The sequence below is a fragment of the Elaeis guineensis genome, chromosome 4, assembly GCF_000442705.2.
Source record: "Elaeis guineensis isolate ETL-2024a chromosome 4, EG11, whole genome shotgun sequence".
Lineage (NCBI taxonomy): Eukaryota > Viridiplantae > Streptophyta > Magnoliopsida > Arecales > Arecaceae > Elaeis > Elaeis guineensis.
The window spans coordinates 56,986,488-57,008,817 of NC_025996.2; the positions used below are offsets into that span (position 1 = coordinate 56,986,488).

The 22,330-nt window shown below is 34.6% G+C and overlaps 2 protein-coding genes across 2 annotated transcripts; both read right to left on the reverse strand.

The window, feature by feature from the left end:
- Positions 1-239: 239 nt before the first annotated feature.
- LOC105042506 (abietadienol/abietadienal oxidase) lies at positions 240-9,258 on the reverse strand. Its single transcript, XM_073256572.1, is given in 11 exon segments — positions 240-523; positions 1,607-1,734; positions 2,147-2,268; positions 3,337-3,415; positions 3,802-3,885; positions 4,155-4,345; positions 4,348-4,393; positions 4,703-4,852; positions 4,981-5,311; positions 5,884-6,163; positions 6,708-9,258. Coding segments are annotated over 10 exon segments (1,488 nt in total). The 5' UTR covers positions 6,132-6,163; positions 6,708-9,258; the 3' UTR covers positions 240-414.
- Positions 9,259-9,406: 148 nt separating this feature from the next.
- On the reverse strand, positions 9,407-20,802 carry LOC105042494 (uncharacterized). The gene is made up of 6 exons (XM_010919734.4): positions 20,253-20,802; positions 19,958-20,056; positions 16,339-16,516; positions 14,416-14,513; positions 9,903-9,964; positions 9,407-9,820 (listed from the first exon to the last, which is right to left on the reverse strand). Exons 1-6 carry the CDS (start codon positions 20,712-20,714, stop codon positions 9,697-9,699), a joined length of 1,023 nt encoding a protein of 340 aa, XP_010918036.2. The 5' UTR covers positions 20,715-20,802; the 3' UTR covers positions 9,407-9,696.
- Between the last annotated feature and the right edge of the window lie 1,528 nt (positions 20,803-22,330).

The window sequence follows — 22,330 nt, forward strand, 5'->3', positions numbered from 1 at the left end:
TCAATCACTTTCCGTTTGATTTAGTACTAGTGGCACACCCTTGCATATCTACTCATAGTTATTTGGCTTGTCACCAGTCTTCTATATCACACTTGGACAAGACTTCACTAGGGAGTTCCATGATATGTTCAAACATGATAGAAAAAGTACAACAATGTCAATTATGTTGTGGCATTTTAGAAAACATGAAATTTGACAATGAATCTTTGCAAAGTATGAAAAAGAAATATGTATTGGACTCCTTTGCATAAGCACGTACATACACATCTTGTATGCATGTAGGAAAAACACATACATGATTTTATAAGAGAAAGAAGAATTTACATAATAAACTAACTAAATAGTATACAATTATAGCATCAGTGCTTTGAAATGCAACTTAGGCAAAACCTCCAAGCAAATATAGACAAGATTTCATTGAACTAGAACTGCATCCGTATTCTTGGTGATACAAATTTGAAACCCATTAACCAAGCGAGCTGAAGGGAAGAATGACATTTGATCATCCTTGAGTTGGACCCACCTGCTTTTTTTTTTTATACAAATATTTCAATTAGTTCCCATAATTTCATTGACAGCATTTTCAATCTACATTTAATTGCTTATTCATGAATAATAAGTGTGTGACATAGACATCAAGTAGGTGACATTTCATAAATTGAATCATATGATTTGGAAAATTTTCATATGAAGGTTCTTGCAAGTTGTGGTACCTATGAGCATGTAAAAAAAAAAAATAGAAATGTGAAAACTGAGTTTCCTCATGTAGTTTTGTATTGGATTTAGTCTAACAACATAATTAAATAACATTTGCAACCTCAAATCTACCTGATCAAAGATAGATTATCTATTAAATAAAATATTGTTGAGAGATCCAATGCATAGTATGTCAGAACCTATAAATCTATATTCAATACAATCGATCTTTGATGTAGGTAAAGGACACACAAACTACTTATAGTGTAAATGTATAATACAAGCTAAACTAAAATGTAACAAAGACCTACCAACTATATATTTTTGAGCTATCAAGTGTATAGATGTAGATACCAACCATACAACCCCTTCAAATGTGCAATACATAATATCCATAAATATGTGTACCAATAAATGCTATTAGTTGGTTATTTAGTTTTCATATGGTTTCAATGATTTTGGAGTTCATGAATTGGATTTATCTCCAAAATTATATGGACTAGGCCAAAACATCGGCCATGCCTGTGAAAATGAGTGGTCATGAACCTGCTCCTTGCTGCATTATTATCAGAATTGGAATGTAATAATAATAATAATAATAATAATAATAATAATAATTATTATTATTATTATTATTATTATTATTATTATTATTATTATTATTATTATTATTATTATTATTATTATATGCATTAATGTATATTTGGATTGTTCTAATTATCTCATTTTAACATTATCCAATTAATATCTTTGTTGAGAAATATTATCTAATTATATTATCGAAAATATTTCTTTATTTAAGTTCTCTACAAGTTGAATCATTTTTCATATTTCTTATATAAAAGTGTATCAAATAGTAGAATTATATGCAAATTCTCATAATTCATAGGAGAAGGAAAAATATATAAACCTGTATTTAGTGGCAAAGTGATGCAAAAAGAGAGCAATTTGAAGATGAGCTAATTCAGCCCCAGGACAATATCGAGCACCTCCTCCAAAAGGCGTGTAGAAAGGACTAGTTCTCCAATTTCTCTTCTCCTTTAAAACCAAAAAGATTAGAAAATGGTTATCAATATATACAGACAACTTGAGTTTCTAAGTATATAGAAAAGAAAGGAACTTAATCTAACAAGAGGAACTATAGGCATGTTCATATGTCCACAGTATAACTTGGAATAAATGTTCTGATGATGAATCAAGTTATTCAAGATTAGCTATAGCTTCTAAAAATTATAGTCACTACATAATTAATCCCTAAAAATTTGAAATGAGTCAAAAATAAGGTTCATATTCAAATCAGTGTATAAAAACCTATAAGCTTTGATCCAAAAGAAAATTAAGGAAGAATTTTTTTTCTTTTGACCAAAATAATACAAATTATTAGACACATATATAAAGTGTAATCGATAAATTAATAATCATGAATTTTTTCATAAAGTAAAAAGCTAACCTTATTTTCTTGCTCCATCCACCTCCATGGGTGGAAATTTAAAGCCCCAGGGTATATATTCTCATCCAAATGTACCGCTGAGAGAAAGGGAACTACAAAGGACCCTTTTGGGATGACAAAATCTGGCAAACAATGAACAAAAGAAAAAAAAACAAAAATAATGAGATAATTTTATTTAGTTAAAATCATCATATACCATTTCAAATAAACTAGACGTGCTGCTGTTGATTTTTACCCTTAATAACTGCAGTTCTTATTTTGCTTTCCAAGATATCTTTTGCATTTTACTCTATAATTTTTGCTTGCATATGTATATTGTCCTTGAGAAAATCTTCTTTTAAAAAATAATACATCTACTTTAGTATGCTATGGTTATGAGTCTTTTGATCATTTTTATTTATTCATTTAAATTAACATACTAAGATGCAACCCAATCTACTTGTCACTTATTATCTGACAGTTGAAGTATCAAGTAATAACTTAGTCCAAAATCTTATACTGATAGAGAATGGATCAACAATATATATTAAGCTTAACATTCCATTTCACATGTGGCCTAGATCATGCAAATGAAGAGATAAATAAGTCAGACAACAAATAAAACAAAGGAAGAACATAACTAGTTAAAAAAGGATGATGATAATAAGTTGAATTAAATACATAATTGGCTTAAGGGATTTTAACTCATATGGATAAAGCTCCTTGGAATAAAGCATATTAAGATGATAAAAAGGGAGGATGGCAAATGAAAATGGAATACTAAATCTGGACAATCTAGGCATTACTATTAGCATGCTAGAGGAAATCAACACTCATTTTCATCTACTTCTGTTAATTTCCTCTAATTTCTCAAATTTAAAGGAGTAATTCAAGGATAGTATCATAGTGACTTTGGAGATGATGATTTTAGAATATAACAAAGGTCCTTTCTTTCTTTTAAGCTTTTTTTTTATTTATTTATTTTTGGCTTCTCTTTTTGCTTTAGTTAGCTTTAAGAGTCCTCCAATCATTCCTATAATGAAGTCTACATGCATGTCACATAAATCTCTTTGAACTTTCTTCTCATAATTTTTATCTAAGTGATCATCTGCCTTTCACACCTATCAAAAACAATACCTATTGATGCATATAACGAAGAGAAAAGGCATGAATTTGATTGGATAAGTGATGAAGACATAAAATGCTATTACCTTGATATTCAGCATCCACTTTTGCCTCCCTCATTAACCATATTGCTATTCCTCCAAGTCTAAGCGTTTCATAAACAACCTGCATACCACCAAATTCAATAAAAGCCGTGTTACTGTTGCATGAGACTGTAAGGAATACTATTTTATATCTGAGGTTGTTTTATCTTTCAAGACCTTATAGAAGAGATATGGCAAGAGAGACTCATTTCATTGTTTCACTTCATCATACCCTTCGGTAGTTCTTGCCTCACGGGACTTTCAAGTTTTTAAAATAAAGAATAAGGTCATTAGTTTGTATAAGGCCATTAGTTCAACTTCCTAATCATAAGGCATGGGAAGCCAACCTCTCATGGTCTCCTTCCTTACATTGAATATGTTTCTAATCTTCACCAGATCAATTAGAATGCTGAAATAGGAAACTAAAATAAGAAACTAAAAAGGAATTATAACTGATAAATTTCATACACATCGAGTAAATGGCATCGCTTCATAATCCTCCCATACAAGCATGTCTTTGTGAGCCATCCTTCCAATATTCTGCTGCTCAACCTGCTCAAAGATTGAATACACAATGAGAAAAGGATTTTACTTTTGGTCATATGATAAAAGAAGGGGAGAAGTAGAGCACAGAATTAGACTCAAAATATGCAGCAACTTATCATTTTGAACGTATGCAATCTCTGAAGGTTTAAGACAATAAAAAAAACTAGCTATATTTTGTTATGACTGCTTACTGATGTCTATCTCAGAGCAAGACACCAAAAAGCAAAATGCAGCAAATAATTTGTGGCATTAGCATTGCAAGCACCTCTCCTTACCAGTAGTTGCTCTAATGCCTTGGGGCAGTGAGTGAGGAAATAAATAGCAAAGAGCATTGTTTTAGCTGTTGTCTCATTTCCAGCAAATAGGAGATTTATAATGAAGTCTGCAACAACATCATCAGGCAAGTTTTCATCCTCAACTAGTCTACCAAGGACCCCATTGCCTGCTGCTGACCTGGGATTCCGCCTCGTATCTGTATCATCTTCTTGATCTTTTTAATGATGGTATCTCTTGCCTGTTATGTTCAACAAGACCATGAGAGAAATCTCCAAGGTGATCCCAAGAATATGCAACTAGAAGATCTTTAACCTCTAATTTTTGCATTCATGGAATTTTCTGTCTCATCATCAAGACTGGGACTTGCATTAAAAAACAAAGTGTGGGGAAACTAGAGTTTGTCTGCAATTTGCTATGTTACACAAGAAAATATATGATTATCTTATAGTGGACAATCTTTTGCGCAACATAGTAAATTTTCTCCGAAGTATTTAAGGAGATATTGATCTTTACATATGAAGTAGATAGGGCATGTTAATTTAGTCACCTTCATTGCAGTGTAATAAGCAAATCCAGGCAAGTTGATTGGAACAGAAAGGCACCCATCAACAAAATCAGAGAACAAGCAGGCCATCTCGTCGATCTCAGACTCACTTGAAACTCCCAATAGCTGATTAACCATCAGATTTATGGCCACCTTTGAACAGCATAAATCAAACTTTCAGGTTGCTTCTTTCCGGTGTGTTCATTGGTCCCAATTCTTAAGAGAAAATAAAGGGAGGAACAAAACTTAGAGAAGCAAGCTCTTTGGTGGGCTACACTTACCTTCCTGCAGATATCTTGAAGCATTACAACTTGGTTTTCTTGTAGACTGCTTAATGTCTGAAGCATGACCATCTGGACATCTCCTAAGAATTGGGGATTTGAATTAAGTTTTTCCAACTTCATCATGTTCACTGCAATCCCATGAAACTTCCTCTGCTGTTCTCCCTGCACCACAATCACTCCATTCTTCCCAACCAAATCACAGAATGATTTTGGATAGCATGACTTGAATAATTTCCCTTCATTTTGCATAACAAATCGGTTGAAGTGCGGATCAGCTGAGACAACAGCTTGTCTACCAAAGAGGTTGCATGTGAATATTTTCCCATACCTGTAACAGTTCAATTATGTTAGTATTGTCATGTGAATCTATGTTTCCACTTGAAACATGAATTCAAAACATCAAAATTATTCATAAAGATCTCGCTGTGTGGTAATTCATGGAGTCTCATCACTATTCAGATGATTCCTATTGCTTCTGCCTCAATTTTTGAATGGTTAAAGCAACATTTTCCTACCTAAAAATTATTTAATTTGGAATCATTTCCAAAGAATAAAAGAGGTATTGATTTGTGGATCACCTTTAGAATAGGTTTTAGCTACAGTAATCAACTGGTTAGATTAACAGACAAGACTTAAGTCTGCCTCAGTGCTTGCACTGAGGAGAGATTCCAATTTTGGTTCATAATGGTGGCATTCACAACCCTATTTTCAGGACAAAGTTGTTTAATCAATAACATGATTGTGAAGCAAGATAGAATCGATATCGTGTTGAAAGTCTCTTTGGCAGAAACAGATAAATAAAATGAATGTATTTATACTAAGAAGATATAAATGAATGTAGCTATGACTCTGGAGAAAAGTCAAATGAAACCCTTCAAAGACAATTTTAGTGCCACATACCTCTTCACCTGGTCTTCCACATATCTTGGAGGATGAGAACTTACTACAGCTTTATACCACTTGATGCTATCACCAATCAAAGGCCAACCTCGTCCGCCTGGTGGCAATTTCATCGAATTCCTACCAATCTTCTTTCTTTGATCACATTGCGACAGTTTCAGAAAAATGAAGAAGAATAGGAGTACAACCACAAAGGTCCATATGAAGAGATGACTTTCCTCGATGTGAGTAACAAATTTTAAAGACATTGTTGGGTCCGAAATATATCGAGAAGATGAACCTGGAAGAATATAACCAGTTATTCTTTTATGCAGACATCAATCCACAAAATCAGTAGTGAATATTATTCCTAAAAAAGTCCTAATCCTAGTGTTATTTTTTCTCATGCGATTATATGGACAGATTAATGCAAAGGAAAGGGGGATTTTTAGCCAATATTGCTTTGTCTACTTGACTTGCATTGTTGGACAGTCATGCTTTCAATAAAAAATTGTCACATAAATTTCTCCTTCTCTTTTGTCCTCTAAATTTAATTGATGGTTGGTTAACAAAGTCCATATTAGCGACGTAGTTCACAATCATAATCCTTATTTTCTCCATGATCTAAAAGGAGATACGTTCCAACGAACTCTAAAGCAATCTTTGTTTTCTGTGATTTCTCCTCTCATACGTGGATGTTCAAGTCTGCCAAGAAGAGATGGAGAAAGAGTCCAAATACCTGGTTTAAATGGACTGTTAGTGAATGCAGAGCATGATATGCAGTAATCACTACGTGCCGACGAGCACTAAGCCAGTAGAAGAGAAGCCATGGAACAAATTCTTACCTCGCCTTCTGCTGTTTGCCAGCAAATGGCAATGCTTGCTCCTGCGATCTGCACTTAGATCAATGCCTTTCTCCTCGGTGAACTGAAAGCCTCCCAAGAATATGGGACTAATTTATAGTTCATACACAGGCCCCAACAACACACGGATGGGTGAGTAGTTGTTACAAGTGCATCAAACTCCAGGCCAGAACGGCATAAAACCTGGAAGGGGCGGGCATCCCAAGTTTTACACCACGGAAAGCAAGGCAAGAACATTTGACTGGAAACTCACATCGGAAAACATGCCCCCTCTACTGGCTATTGTTTATTATATATTGAATGCTCAAACTTCCCTGCTAGTTCTTGATCTTGAGGTCTACAGTAGTTGAACATTACACATCTGCAATTTTAAAACATATCACGTCCCCGATTACTTCTTCCCCAGCAAGGTGGCAAGAGGAGAGTGGTGTGGTTCACTATGATTGGTGGCTTTTCTTAAATAAATTTTCTATTCGTTCCTGCCATGAGAGCACAGGGGAATTGAGGATATAGATGGGGCATCATGGTCTGTCTTAAGAACAGTAGTTAGATGTTTGTCTATAAGAATATTATCTGAATTGTTAGAAAAAAGAGAGAGAACGACTTTCTGAATTATTCTCTAGCAATTTAATTAGTTATGAACTATTATATAGTCTATGAACTTTTCGATTTATTGATGTTACTCTTCACAAATTATTCAAGGGGTACCACTTGATCGCATATAAATGATTCCATCTATTGTTAAACTTGGTGGTACCACTGGTTTTTGAGATCTTGCCTTTTCCATGCTTGTTTCTATGCACATCAACATATATATTTTATTGAGAAAAATATAAAATATAAATAAATGCATAAAAAGGCATACATTCTTTTTTTTTTTTTTCCAAATTGGTTATCCAAATTCTTCACAATCTTTTGCCAACATCTTCACAGATTTTTGAAGTTTGAATACCTGCCACCAGCCAAATTGTTCTCCAAGTCAGAACTCGTGTGCATGATCTGAACTAGCCAGCATTCATATATTCTTTCCAAGGGAAATTGAACAAAGCCTCAAAGTGCAGTTGGTGTTTAACAAAGCAGAACTGCCTGTTACCATATATTTCATAACAATAAACTTGTTTCATGTGATAACAGCTGTCCATCCACTTGATCTTATGGCATGATTCTTATGGAAGACCAGACTTAAATCATTTATCAACTTGTGCATGATGGGTTTCCAAGAAGAAGAGAGAAGAAAAGCAACTATGTTACATCGTACAGCAATAGGTGATGTATGGACTTGGCAACTTTGTTTTGCTTAAATAAAATCAATGAACTAGTCCAAGTGGGTCAAGTGCATCTCAATTCAGCACTTTTGGTCTTCTTAATACAACGAGGAATTAAGCTTTTAAAACAAATTATTCTCAAACTTCCCCACAAAAGTCTCCTATGTCCTTTTCAGTTATTGATCATGATTATTCTTTTCTTCCATCACTAGTTTTTTTCGTTTTATTCTTTTATATATTTAACGTGCATAGCTCGCGCATGGAAACTATAACATACAAACCTGCGGTGGACTAAATAATTCATGTCAGTTCAAAGTCAGAACAATAACTTGCAAAGCCTTCAAAAGATGTGGGCGTGGGCATGGAAAAGGCCAAGCTGCAACAGTTCCTCTCTCTCTCTCTCTCTCTAGGCAGAGAGCTTGTTATAAATAAAATATTACAAATTATTATTCTGCCTTGTACCTGGTCCTCTGGGCGCTAAGCTACCATATTTCCAAGCAATTATTCTGGGCTGTCATTCTTGTTCCCTTGGTTTGCGATAACTAAAGTATATAAATATAATGAAAGTTGGAGACCAGCACAACAGCTTGGCCAAAAGGTTGAGGTAATCAGTGATGCAACATCACTGGATTTGGAAGAAAGCGAAAAAGAAATAAAACGCGCCCTTCACGAGTGGCTATTAAAGTAGGAGGATCTCTTTTTAGCTGTCTCGAGGTGTTGACCTGCCACCATTAACAACCAGTACTTCTGACCATGGTATCATCCCTGGTTCAGGACCACTCCCTTGTGAGAACAGATATGTTTGAACTTTTAAGCTAAAAAACGGCTAGTGTACCTTGCAATCAAAGCGTAGGTATTTACTTAATAACGATAACCATATCACCCAACATGTTGGAGGATTCCACAAAACTCTCATGCCACCATTATCTAGATGCACACAACCAAGATAGGGCAGGACTACCATAGCTATGTCTTGGTCCTAGATTGCCACAGGATCAGTCTTCAGTGTAAGATCAGCGGGGTACCAAAGGGGCTGTCCGCCACATCATAAAGGTTCGACTGGTACCGGATCATCATTTATAAAATCATTCATGATAAGCGTGACTGCAAGAATAATAAACATAAAGTTGTTTAACGGTAAGCATTCCAAAAGAAAATATACTTGACGAAAGCTTCCCTCCGCATCCCCTTCTTCCGTCAACTAAATGCAGTTCCACAACTGAAACAACCATAAAATAATTATTTGGGTTCCAATAGCGAATCGAGCATATCACCATTTGTTTTGGGAAAAAAAGATCAACATAAAAGTTAGTGAACTGCAGGCGCAAGGGACAAGATATTTAGAATTAAATTTAAAAAAATTAAAGAAATAAAGGGAACGATACAGGAAAAGATTTCTCCACAGTTTATCTATGCTTCTAATTAAAGTGGCTTCTTCGTTCCCATTTTCCTTTAAGCAAAACTAATTGTACAGGAGGCACGCAAGTACCATATTGGCATTACCACACTGGAAAAGCACTCTGTTACCTGTCTCACTTGTTGAATTGTTCTCCCTCTTAGACACCAATGCCAAAAGTATTTAATGTCAAAAAGATTCTTTTGGCCAGTTACCTACATGCTAGCAACACACACACCAAAAATTTTAAGAAAAGGGTTTCTCAAAATCACTCACCCTCCATATTTTTAAGCTCCAAGGTTACTTAACATTAAGGAGCCGATATCGATCCATCTTTAAAATCTTCTGTATCAGAATCATCAACCATCTTCTCGAGTGATTCAACATCACCAGCTTCAGAAAGCGTGTGAATCCGGAGGGTGTCTGCATCCTCACTGTGCACAAGAGGAAAATGAAATAAGCAATGTAATTTTTAGAGCAGTGGCATACAGATCTATAAGTTTCAACTGGTCATACTCTGTAACTCCAAATATTTCCTTAATGATTAGCGAGCTGTCTCTCGAACAGAACTCTGGAAGCTGGATTAGGATGCAAAATTGAAGAATCAACATAAGATATAAAATAATAAATGAATGATAAGCAGCTACTTAGCAACTTAAAACAATTTGGACATATAACAAAACATCCACCAGTGGTTGTGCTTACACATTGTGTCTTTTAATTGACTAAATATAATGTGGATCACAAAATGCTTTTACAAGACAACCAAGAGAAATGAATATTGCAAAGCAACTGATGTAACCCAACCCAAAAGAGGGAGTATTCTAAGATTCAATGGCACCCTCCTAGGGCTGGCGACGGGTTGCCATGGAAGAAGACCCAAGATAATATATTTTATGTTCACTAGTGACCACTAAGTAACTATACATGCACATTGTTAAAAATAAAAGAGAACAAATCACCAAGAGCACAAGACTACATATTTGTTCATTTTTTTAAAAAAAAAAAGAGTGCATATCAAAAAATGGGTAAATACCAATAATTATGCTCATGCCAGTCAACTACATAAAACATCATATATCACATTTTATCTATTTGTAAGCAATGCAAGCCAAGCTGGACAGCAACACATGATTTTAAAAGGAGTCACACCTATGGTTCATCGAACTGCCCCAAGCCGCCCATTATAGGGATGACGTACTGTACTGGCAGCCGATCAAGATGGTTCCGGTAGTCAAACGAGAAACCGATGAGGGGAGAGGGCGAAGGAAAGAAATAAAGAGAGAGGGAGAGAGGGGGCGAGAAGGAGAAGGAAAGAAAGAGAGAGCCATCGGATGCCACCGAAGGGCTACGGAGCTCACCGCGCCACTGTCGAGCTTGACGAACCTAGAGGAGCAAGGATAGAGGGAAGGAGAGGGAGATGGAGAAGAAACCTCCAGAGGGTGGATTGTTGATGTCAACTGAAAATCCCAAAAAAATAGAAACTATAGTGAAGTCAGTAACCATATTGCCAACTTCATGCGATAAAAACTCCCTTAAAAAAAAAAAAAAAAAAAATGAAACAAGGGCCGAAGCCCTTGATTCAATTAGGAGGGTGAAATCCCACCTCCAACCTTCACCGGTATGATGGAGACACAGCAGCATCACAGGCCCACCGAAGGCCTCTGACAGCCTCCTTCCCTCCTTCCCTCCCTCCCCACTACTCCGAGTTCCACTAACCTTGGCATCTGGAGGCCCTCTCCCTCTCCTTCCATCCCCCCCCCCCCCACCTTTCCCTCTCCCATTCTCCCTTCATCTCGCTCTGTCTTAGTTTGGGCCCAATACGGAACGGCATGAGGGCAAATACCGAACTGTACTGCTGGCCAACCACTCCAGGCTCTAGTACTGACACGATGAACCTTAGTCACATGAATCAAATAGGATCATACTTCTTTTTCCAATCAAAACTTTCTTACTGTACAATATGGATGAGTTTCCGGTGCGAATAGTAGGCACAAATGGACTCAAACCTGTCACTTCTCTTTAGGGAGGGGGGTGAAGAAAACCTAACCAAAAATGAAATGGTTGTATAGAGTCTAGACTATATGAAATGATGGTATAGACTAAGTACTAGGAAGACAGATATTGTAGATAGGTTATACAAGGGCCAACAAGGATGAAAGGACTTAAATAAAAGTTCCAGATCAAGATACGAAATGATTTCATTTCAGTACTTAATCAAGGTCATTGAAATATGAAGAGGTGAAAAGAAAAAACTGCATGGCAAATTGAAGTTTTCCTGACACACGCAATGAAGAAGTCTTTGTTCAAAGCAAGGTTTGACATATTCATGTAAGTAATGGAAGCAACAGACTTATTTTAGAAGGTTGAATGAGCTGTGTAACTCCACATTGAAGGCAAAGATTATAACCCTAGGCGAGGAAGAGAATGCAAGATCTTTCCTTCTTTAACAATATCTGTTGGTTAGTTGTCTCTTCTACCCCTCCAGATTCTCTTAGGAACTCCAATTCTAAGGCCTCCAAGAAGTCAGCTATCATCCACAAATTCTTATTTTAGCTAGAAACCAATCCTCATGAGTTCTCTTCAAGACCCCCTTTATTTTTTTCTAAAATTGCAATTATTTTTTTCCTCCAATTCCTGCATTACATTTTATACTTCAGCCCTTTCCCATAAATAGCCCCAACAGAATACCTTTCCGTCAAACTTACTGTCTAGTGCTGTAATCAATAATGGATGTACCATCTCATGAGTGTTGAACCCTTTATATACCCCTAATTCCCACATAACTGTTAATTTTGATTCATATAATCAACTTAAATTAAGGTTCTTGAATCTAGACCTTCAAATGTCACAAACGTGGCAGCTTCTTGGATCAAATAGTTCTAGAGACTAAGCCAGAGCTAATATTAGAGCCCCTATCAACTTGATGATAAAGTCCCTTCACACCCCCAAAGGTTTGGGTAAGTTGGAATTTTTTATTTTTGAAACTTATAATTTAAAACATAAGGCCAAAAAACTTGTGTCAGTGACAAAAACATGAAAAAAATTAATTAATAAGGTTTATGACATAAAAAAAAACATGTTAATATTTGTCCATTGAAGCTTAGAAGCAAGTTCCATTCACCTTGCTGTACACTTTGCACTTCATTATACTTCTATTCATCTCTTTTCACTTATATTCACTTTAGTTCCATGCCTACGTTCAGATAAAAGTCCACATTTTCACTCTCAGCTCATTTTTCACAATCAACTATGTGGAGAAAAAAATAAATTGATACATTGGTCTCTGCCTTAGCTACATGCAATTGGATAGAGGCATTTTAAAAGTAACTGAGATTCCAAAAGAACTCAGATACATATTTTTTTCAGGATACACCTAAGGTTCAACCTTGTTGATATATTTTTTCAAGGATGGATGGATGAATAACTTACTTTTTGTTGCAGAATTCATGTAGGTAAAATATGAACAAAGCTTTTTATGTTTCCAGACAAGCTCCACAGTTTGAAAGCATATCCTTAAAAGGTTTGCCAATTTTATTTTATTCTTCTCGATTCATTTAAGCTCTGTCTCCTTGTTTAAATTTTTGCAGGCAATTTGTGATAGTCCTGAACTCTTTGACTTTATGAGCAAAAAATCAACAATTAGGTACACAGGTTCCAATGAAGTGCCTGATAATCAAGTAATCTATAAGCAACAAAAAGAACAAAAACAAAAAGTGAGGTGCCTGAAGCTTAAAATGCTTATGGTCAATCAGGGCCTGATAAACATAAGAGGTTTTCTGTTCTAAATAAATAGACCAAGTATCTTCGATGGTTTAGATAAAATAGTAAATGATGAAGTAAATATAATCATAACCAACAGACATAATCCTTTAATTATAGTGAAGGATATACTCAGATGCTTGTCATCTTATACATCATAAGAGATGACTGCAGTCATCTTCTAGTCAAAAATGTTACAACAAAGAAAATGCAAGATTCTAATGGTAAATAAAATTAAATGATGCCACTAACACTAACAAAATGGAAGCAGAAAGAAGAAATGGAAGCACGAGCAGGAGGAAGAGGAAAAGGAATAGTATAAAATGGGGATGGTTGAAAAATCTCGATGGTTGCTGATGTTGTCGGAAGCATCTTATCATCATGCCCTCATCAACAAACAAAAAAGGTAAAATCAAAACTTTCAGGACTGGTTGAAAAAAATGAGCGGGGGTGGGGTGGGGGAGGAGGAGGAGAAAATAATAGTATAAAATGGGGATGGTTGAAAAATGGCAATGGCTGGCCAATGATGTGAAAGGTTTGTTTCTTTTTTTTTTCTTTTAATATAAATAATCATGTCCCCATCAACAAGCTCAGGACTGCAGAATAAACCCCATCCTGCCCCTCCAAAACATGAGCAAATGAACGTGCAAAAAATACAAGAACAGAGGAAACATGGTATGATCAGATAACCAGCTAAAGAAAGAACATAAGAATTCAAAGAAAGAACGATAAAGAGATTTGCACAAATTCAACGAAAGAGAAAAGGCAGTAATAAGGCTAAGAATATATATGGGTGCTCATGGCAAGAAATCAAAGAGTACCTTGGAGAGTCTTAAATTGTGGGATTTCATTCCCCTACAGGGTTTGCAAGCAGGGACACCTGCCCTGAACCAAATAGGGCAGGTGTCCCAAGACCAAATAGGGCTTTGAACCAAATAGGGCTTCTTTACAATCAGAAGAATGTCTGCTTTTTAAATTTTTGCTTGCTTTCAGTACTCACTTTTTGCCTTTTTATGTGCCTTGGGAAGACCTTTAGTATAGGTTCTTTATTCCCAAGATTTGCATATTAGCATTTAATCTCCCCTATACCTTGTATGCTTATATAACTTTACATATAATGAAGTTAGATATGGTATGCGCCCATCATTTGCTTTTTTTGGAAAAAAAAAAAAAAGATGAGAATCCTTCACGATTTGCATATAGATTGTCACTGTGATGAAATGGGAGAGAAGTATTTAAATAGCTTTTATATAAGACAATAGCTTACCTCAGATAGGTATAAGATCTTTCCAAATAGGGCTTGCACAGCAACCTTTCTCTTAAAACCCCTTTCCGTAAATCCTGATATGTCCATGACTACCGGCCCTGAAAAACATAATATGATAACAGTCAAAATTTATGCTTAATGCTACAACATAACCAAAAACCCCTCATTCTGCAATGCCAAGGCAAATATACTCCCCAGATGATATTAATTGCACTCCTAGCAAGAAGCTCACAGAAATGACTTGTATAAAAGGCAACCACTTCATTTAAAATTGTACATTCTTTTCCTCCAAATAGAGTCGAAACTTTGATAAAATAGAGTCAAAGAAATAACATGACATGACTAAAAAATCTTTTGAATGAAAAAACTATAAAGTTCAAACCTACTGTTATCCCATATCTCAATTAGCATTTCAACTACTTACTACTATATAATTTGCCTATGCATGTGAAGGTGCTTAGGGCTTGTTATTTTAATTCTACAATGTATTCCCTGCACTCTAATACAACACTATGTTTTCTTAGGCACTCTAATATAACACCACATTATGCCTAGGGTACCTAGGCTTCCATTGTTATTTATCTTCACTATTATAATACAGACATTTCCCTTAGCAACACTATGCCTCAGCCTAAACCATACTTATCATATCATCAGTCTGCCGTCATGCATGGCTTGTACAAATAAGAGAAGAAAAGGAGAGAAAGAAGTAAGAATCAGTATCTTACCTCAAGCACAACCCCATGTTTTACAAAAGAACACTACACAAGTCTGATCTAACCTAGTCATTGGACTATCAAATGACTAAGTTACATCTGCCCACATAGGACGTCTTGTCCCCTAAGCATGAGTCCAAGCTTTCTACCACTCCCAGCATCTCTAGCATTTTACTACCATAAACTCTCAAGCACATGTAAGAGGAAAGAAAGGAGAAAGTGAGAGGTAGCAAACTGAGCTTTTAGAAATGCCCCCACTTCCTTCTCTCTATGATTCTAAATTTTCACAAAAAAGTCATAACCACCCATCAAATAATCCTCATTCTTGGATCAATCACATGCATCATGCATGTCAAATGCCAGTGACCTAATAAAGATAAAGTAGGGTAAAGTCACCTAAGATAAGAACATATCACAATAGTATGGTTGTTCCTTTATGATCTAAGGTGACCTTAGTGGGCATACCCTCTGCTTAAAAACTGGAGGTTCAGGGTTTGTCTTGAATGGTGTATCCTCAAGATTTCCGATCTAGGTAATTAATTTAATACAGGTGGGACTCCTTTCTATTCTCAAAAAACAAAAATATTGTTGTTATTTTCATGGATTAGTGACTGGACACTGTGAAAAAAAAAAAGAAAAAAAATCTAATTTCACAATAGATCAAAATAAGGTTCCTTAACAAGTATATTCCAACATGTAGAATAAACTCTGTTGCTATCACCTCTCAACAACACCTTGAGATTGCTGTTATCAAGCACTCATAGAAATGTGAAAAGAACCCACATTTTCAATCAAATCTTAGATGAAAAGAATTCTGAAGTGCACACTAGATTTACAAACTCGTTAAAGCAAAGGACAGGGTGCCTCTAAAAAAATAATGGATTCACAATCATGTACATCATAATATCATATATTAATCAAAACATTACTTAGATATGATTCAAGTCTTTGACTAGAAAACCCTGTCTAATTCTAGGACCAAGTCAAGCGCAAAACCCAGTCAAGTGCACTATAGACTTCAAAGACCATCTATAACTAAAATCAAGTTTAAACTAAAAAGTTTAATTTCTAACTCACATAACAGTCAACTTTTGTTTGAGAATTAACAGAATTTGTAGATTCTAAAAGTTGTAATGCATAATTTTTTGAAGGTTCCAAGAAAGAAGCAATTTGACCACCAGTAAAAGCAAAATGTAGTGAGCATCACCTTTCTCCTTGACAATTCGCCTTGAAACCTCATTTAAAACTGCAGCAACTTGAGCATCTTCCAACATTGATGCTTTTCTAAGATGTATGAGATCCACGACCATGTCAGGGTTAAAAGGTTTTTCATTCAACGCATACCGGATGTACTTTCTTAAAATATCTTCCATGCTAAAACCTGTCTGAACATACACAGGCAGTAGAGTTCATCACCAAAGTAATGTTAATTACATGTTTGATAAAAGATTTGACTGCATGGAATAGATTACATTTACAAGTGCTGTGCATGCTGAATAACTAAGTGAAATAATCAGTCTGCAAAATGACAACCTAACAGAACTTCCTATTTTCCTAATTTAGTTTAAATAACAAGTTACAAACAACAGCATAATTTTACCTTAGCTAGGCCAAAAATCTTGTTCCAATTTAGACATGCGCCCAGATCACTTAATTAGAAGAGAATCATCATGGGTCAAACACAATGACAATCAGCAAACCAAGCAAAAAGGGCTACTATTATGTGATGGGGTTATACTGCACAAAAGATCAACAGTATATGAGCCCAGTCATCTTAATAAGACCGATTGCATGATGATTTATCTTTTTGATCATGAAAAAAAAATACTTTGGAGTCAATGGTAAATCTGTGTTTCTACCATATATTTTTGTTAATATTTACTCTCTAGGAACACATCAATAATGTGTCGTTTTAGCTAATACAGTGGCATCTTAAGTCATAATATGATGTCAAGTTTTGTTTTGTGACATTATAAGTTAATGCACGCTTTCTAAATGCCATGTACTTCCTAGTTATATGAATTTTTTGGCCAATATGTCAGTTTCCTAATTTATGTAAGATTCGGAATCTCATATTAAGTGTGAGGTATCTAAGAATCCTAGTAGATTTCAAACTTCTTATTTTCTTTCATATAAATACATAAATACATACATACACCTGTAATTTACATCACACCACATTACAGTCTTTTGAGACCCTAAGTGATCATTCCCAGGCCTAATGATGATGATGATGACTTTTGTCAAAACCACCTCTATTTGGATTTCCTACAACTACCATGACTTTGTTTCTCTTCTTTGTGCTCCTCTCTCTCTCTCTCTCTCTCTCTCTTCTCCCTCTCCTCTCTTTCTCTTCGACTTCCTGCTCACCCTTGATTGGTGTTGAATGGTACTAATCACAAGTATGTTCTCATCCTACCGATCGTTGTAGATCACAGTCTTCTTAGCCTTGCAATTCCTCATAATGGTCGTGCTTTGTTTTCCTCATGCTGCCGCCACCTCTACAACCACCCCACCACCTCCACCACATGGCTGAACCAGCCGTGCCAAGCAGCACCACCTGATCCTAAGTGGACCCCTTGAGGCCAAGTCCCACCGCTTGTAAAGTCAGTGACATCGCAGTTGCACTTGAGGCTGACACAAATGGAGCACATAAATAGCCCCAAAAGCAATGCTGGCAGAGGCCAACAGGGGACCAAGTTGCTAGTAGCGAGAAATTATGAAATACAAGGGGCTTGGAAAAGTTGAGAATAGGACAAGATGACCTAAGACAGCAATAGACTTGACAAGGAGGCGGCAAGCAATGGAGGAGATGCAGAGAAGGTGACGATGCCACAAACAAGGGATCTTTGATCTCCAATAGCAAGAGGGAGCAAGCGAGAGGACTAGAAGATTGAAAGCAAGCAAGCTCATAGCAGCACTAAATACTAGTTCAATAATCACAAAGGATCCAAGTGATTTCACGGTTATGTTTATATCTCAGTTTTTTATATCTGACTTTTTTGATGATTGGTCAAACTGCAGCGAAAGATATAGCAAGCCAGTTGCTTACCAATTTCCTTTTATACCCTTCATGGAGGTTTGGTGATATTCAACTAAATGTCTTTGTAAAAAACATTTAAAAAGTATCATAGCAAACGTGATGACCAAAGTAAGGATTGCATGTTACATGAGCAAACATAAGAAACATGCTAGGCACTTTTTAGAAAAATGGACCATGACCTTACATTTGATACCTTGAAGATTTCTCTAAACAAAAAAATATGATCATGCACTTCCATCCCAGCATTTAGTCCCATTTGTGCTTCCATCCTATATCAATGCTAGTTTCACACCAGAACAATACATTATCGGTCATACTGTCATTTAGGTGATTTTCGAAACATGATCAAGACAGTTATACATACAGCTTGAACTTCTTGTCAAACAGCTATTATCAACCTAACGTCAACCCTCATCCATAGTTTGTACTCATGCACATTCATGCATAGATACATATATACACTATATATACATACATATATATACACATAAATATGGATACATATGTATACGTATATAAAGATACACACATATGCACATATTGAAACAATAAAAATCAAACTCAATAAGAATGGTGAGCTCCAAGGAATCTACAAAATGGACTTCAAAATTGGGCAAATCTTGTAGGCAAGAATTATGGTAAATGAGGGAGAAAACAACCATTAGGTGCCTTGAAATATTTTATATCCCCATTTATCATCTCCTTTGAAATAACTATTTTCCATACAGCCATTATTGTAGTTGTATTGGCATTAAAGTAGAACTAGTGGAAGAATGAAACAGGAAATTTTGATTTACTAACTAAGAAAACGCTCATACAGCATCCTACCAAATTTACTATTTGCAAACGCCACCAACAAGCACTTGCTCAAATGGTATCACACCTCACCACTTGGGCAAGAAGGTAGGGATTTGATTTCCGTTAAGAGTTAGCTCCCAATCATAGGGTGGGTGTAGTGTAGAAAAGGTGGGAATTAACCCCTCCTAGTCTCAAAAAAAACAAAAAAAAGGTGAACGCCAGAAACAACGATTTAATGACAATGAACTGAAACTGTAAATAACAATAGTTCCATAAGACAAGTACAAACCATCAAGATGCAACCATACAGACTCGTTTCCAGAATGAATTAATGTATCACCAGGACTAGAATTTGGAAAAGGTGTTTAAGCCATTCAGACATGAGGACAAAAACTTTAAACCCTAGGAAAAAGGCTGAAACAACTAGCACAAAATGGAAAGGCCTACCTTATCCTTAGAATGGCTTATCTGATTGTAGAGATGTTGCAAAGAATAGCCATTAGTGGTTTTTGAGATCTGATGAATGTTGCTGCATGCATGCCTGCATATGCAGATACAATCCTATGACTAAACCATATTGCCTATATAGAGTTGCAACAGGCAGTCAAGGGAGACCCTTCTACTAATTGAAATTAATAAAAATCTCTCAAAATATAGTTTAGCAGCCTTGGTGCATAATTAAGCCAACACTAATGATAATTAGATTACAAAAGAGAATCAAAAGTTCAAAAGTTTGAAACAGCAATTCAGAGGTAATCAAGTGAAATTTCTCAAGTCTCATTTTGCAGATAAGCCGGGCAAAGTTATTCCATAAAAACCTCTATATTACATGTAACCCTTGCTTAGCAATAAGCTACTTCTTTGTTTTCATTATCCAGTCATATCTATTTGGTTAACCACACAGTATATGAAGTGGACCAGCAGTTTTAATGCATATAATTCTCATTATAGTGCTAGAAAAGAAGTATAATGTCAAGAATATTACCTTCTCCATAAGGCCTTGGAGAGCTGAATGTTTCACTTCATCCTTCCCCTTCTGAAACAACTCGTCTATTGATTTCAACAAGAAAGCATTCTTATTTACCTACAAAAAGATATCACTTTTTAATAAACATGCAAACAGTGCCCTTGAATTTATAACCAATAACATGGTAGCCCCAAACCAACATAAAAATTCCTTCTATCCACTTGAAAATTGTAAGGAGAAGAATATCAAAAAAGAATCTATTGAAAAGATAAAAAAACTCCCATTCAGACATAAGTCAAGGATCCACTGGTACCAGTCTCTTGCGCTTGGCTTTGGGCGAAGTGAACTTCTTAACGGTCTTAACGAAGGCAATGACGAAAGAGAGCCCGACGTAGGCCAGCGGCACGGCGAGAAGCCACGGCAGCGGGCTTTGGCCAACGCGAGGCCCGGGGATGGCCTGGGTCACAGTCCCGGTGAACTCCACAAGGTCAAGGGCCTTCTCTTGGATCCAGGGCAGGTCCTCCTCCACCTCCTCCCCTCCTTCAGGCGCGGAAGCGGAGGCGGCCTGGTTCGATTCCTTTGCGTTCTTGGACTGCTGCGAGGCGGGAGTTTCCCTTCCTCTCGCCCTCGCGACGAAGGACGCGGGACGGCGGCCGCGGGTTTGGGGCCGGAGAGACAAGGAGGAAGGACAGAACGGGGGGGCCAGCCGGGGAAGGGTGCCGAGGCAGGCGGTGGCGCCGGCGGAGAGAGGCCGGACAAGAGAGGAGGAAGCCATGGACGCGGAATCTTCCTCCTAGGACCCTTCGCTTGGTTAACGACAAACCACACCGAGGTCCAGATTGCTGGTGGCAGTAGAGCTGGAGCTTTGGAAGTAGGGTTTTTGAGAGGTAAAGTTTTCATAAATAAAAATTTTATAAAATAATTATTTATTATTTCATAATCATATTTAGTATTTTAAAATATTATTAAAATAAAAAAATATTTTTGATATAATAAAATAATAAAAAAAGATATTGCATAATATTGTATAATAAAAAATAATCAAATATAATATTTTATATTATTATATATTAAAATATTATTATATTATATAATATTAACATCGTATAATGTAATATATATTATAATATTATATTATATATTATAATTATAATATAATATATTGGTTATAATCTAATTTAATAATAGAATATAATATATATATTATATTATAACTAAAATATTTTATCTTATATTATATTATAATTATCATAATATTATAATAGATTATATCATATGTTTATAAAGTAAATATTATTGTATTGAATAATATTATTATCATATAATGTAATATAATATTGTAATATAATACAGTATTATATTATAATATAATATTATTATAATTATGATGTAATATATAATATAATATAATATAATGATTATAGTCCAATCTAGTAATAAATTATAATATAAAATATTATATTATATTATTATAATATAATAATATTATATTATTAAATATTGTTATATCAAATTATATTTTTATAATATAATAATACTATAATAGATTATATTATATATTTATAATATACCATAATACTAATTTATTATTATATTATATTATATTTATTATATAATAATATAATATGATATGAAATATAATTATGAGATTTGTTAGGGATATTTGGGTCATTAAAAAAATTATTTAAATTTAAATAATTTTTCGATATTAGTTAAAAAATATTTTTGGAGAAAGCTTCAAAATAAAATTTTTCTCAAATAGATCTTTTCAACTTTTTAGTAAAATCAAAATAGCTTTTCGATATTTTATTAAATATTATTATACCATCCAAAAGCTTAGCCACAGGGGAGGCCTGTTTGGATTGGAGCGGAACTCTTGAGAATAAGAACTTTTAAAAGAAGAGTTTTTACAAATAGTTATTTATTATTTGATAATTATATTTATAAAATATTTTAAAATTTTAATATATATTGATAATAAAAATAAAAAAAAATATTTTTGATATGATAAAGTGACAGCAAAAGATATTATATGATATCATATAATAAAGAATAATATAATATTATATTATATATTATTATATATTAAATATTATTATATTATATAATATTATTATCATATAATGTAACATAATATTGTAATGTAATATAATATAATATTATGATAATATTATAATATAATTTATAATGTAATATAATATATTGGTTATGATAGATTATAATATAATATATTATATTATTATAATTTAATTATAATATATTATTATTAAAAATATTATTATATCATATTATGTTATTATTATAATATAATAATATTATATATTTATAATGTAAATATTACTATATTTTAAAATATCATTTTATTGAATAATATTATTACTATTGGGGGTA

Excerpts from the sequence above, each read along its gene's own strand:
- LOC105042494 (XM_010919734.4), bottom strand. The coding sequence starts at position 20,714 with ATGGCTTCCTCCTCTCTTGTCCGGCCTCTCTCCGCCGGCGCCACCGCC. Across the intron at positions 20,057-20,252 it reads AAGCCAAGCGCAAGAGACTG|GTAAATAAGAATGCTTTCTT; the intron begins GTACCAGTGGAT and ends ATCTTTTTGTAG. Across the intron at positions 9,965-14,415 it reads AGATCTTATACCTATCTGAG|CTTCCAGAGTTCTGTTCGAG; the intron begins GTAAGCTATTGT and ends ATCCTAATCCAG.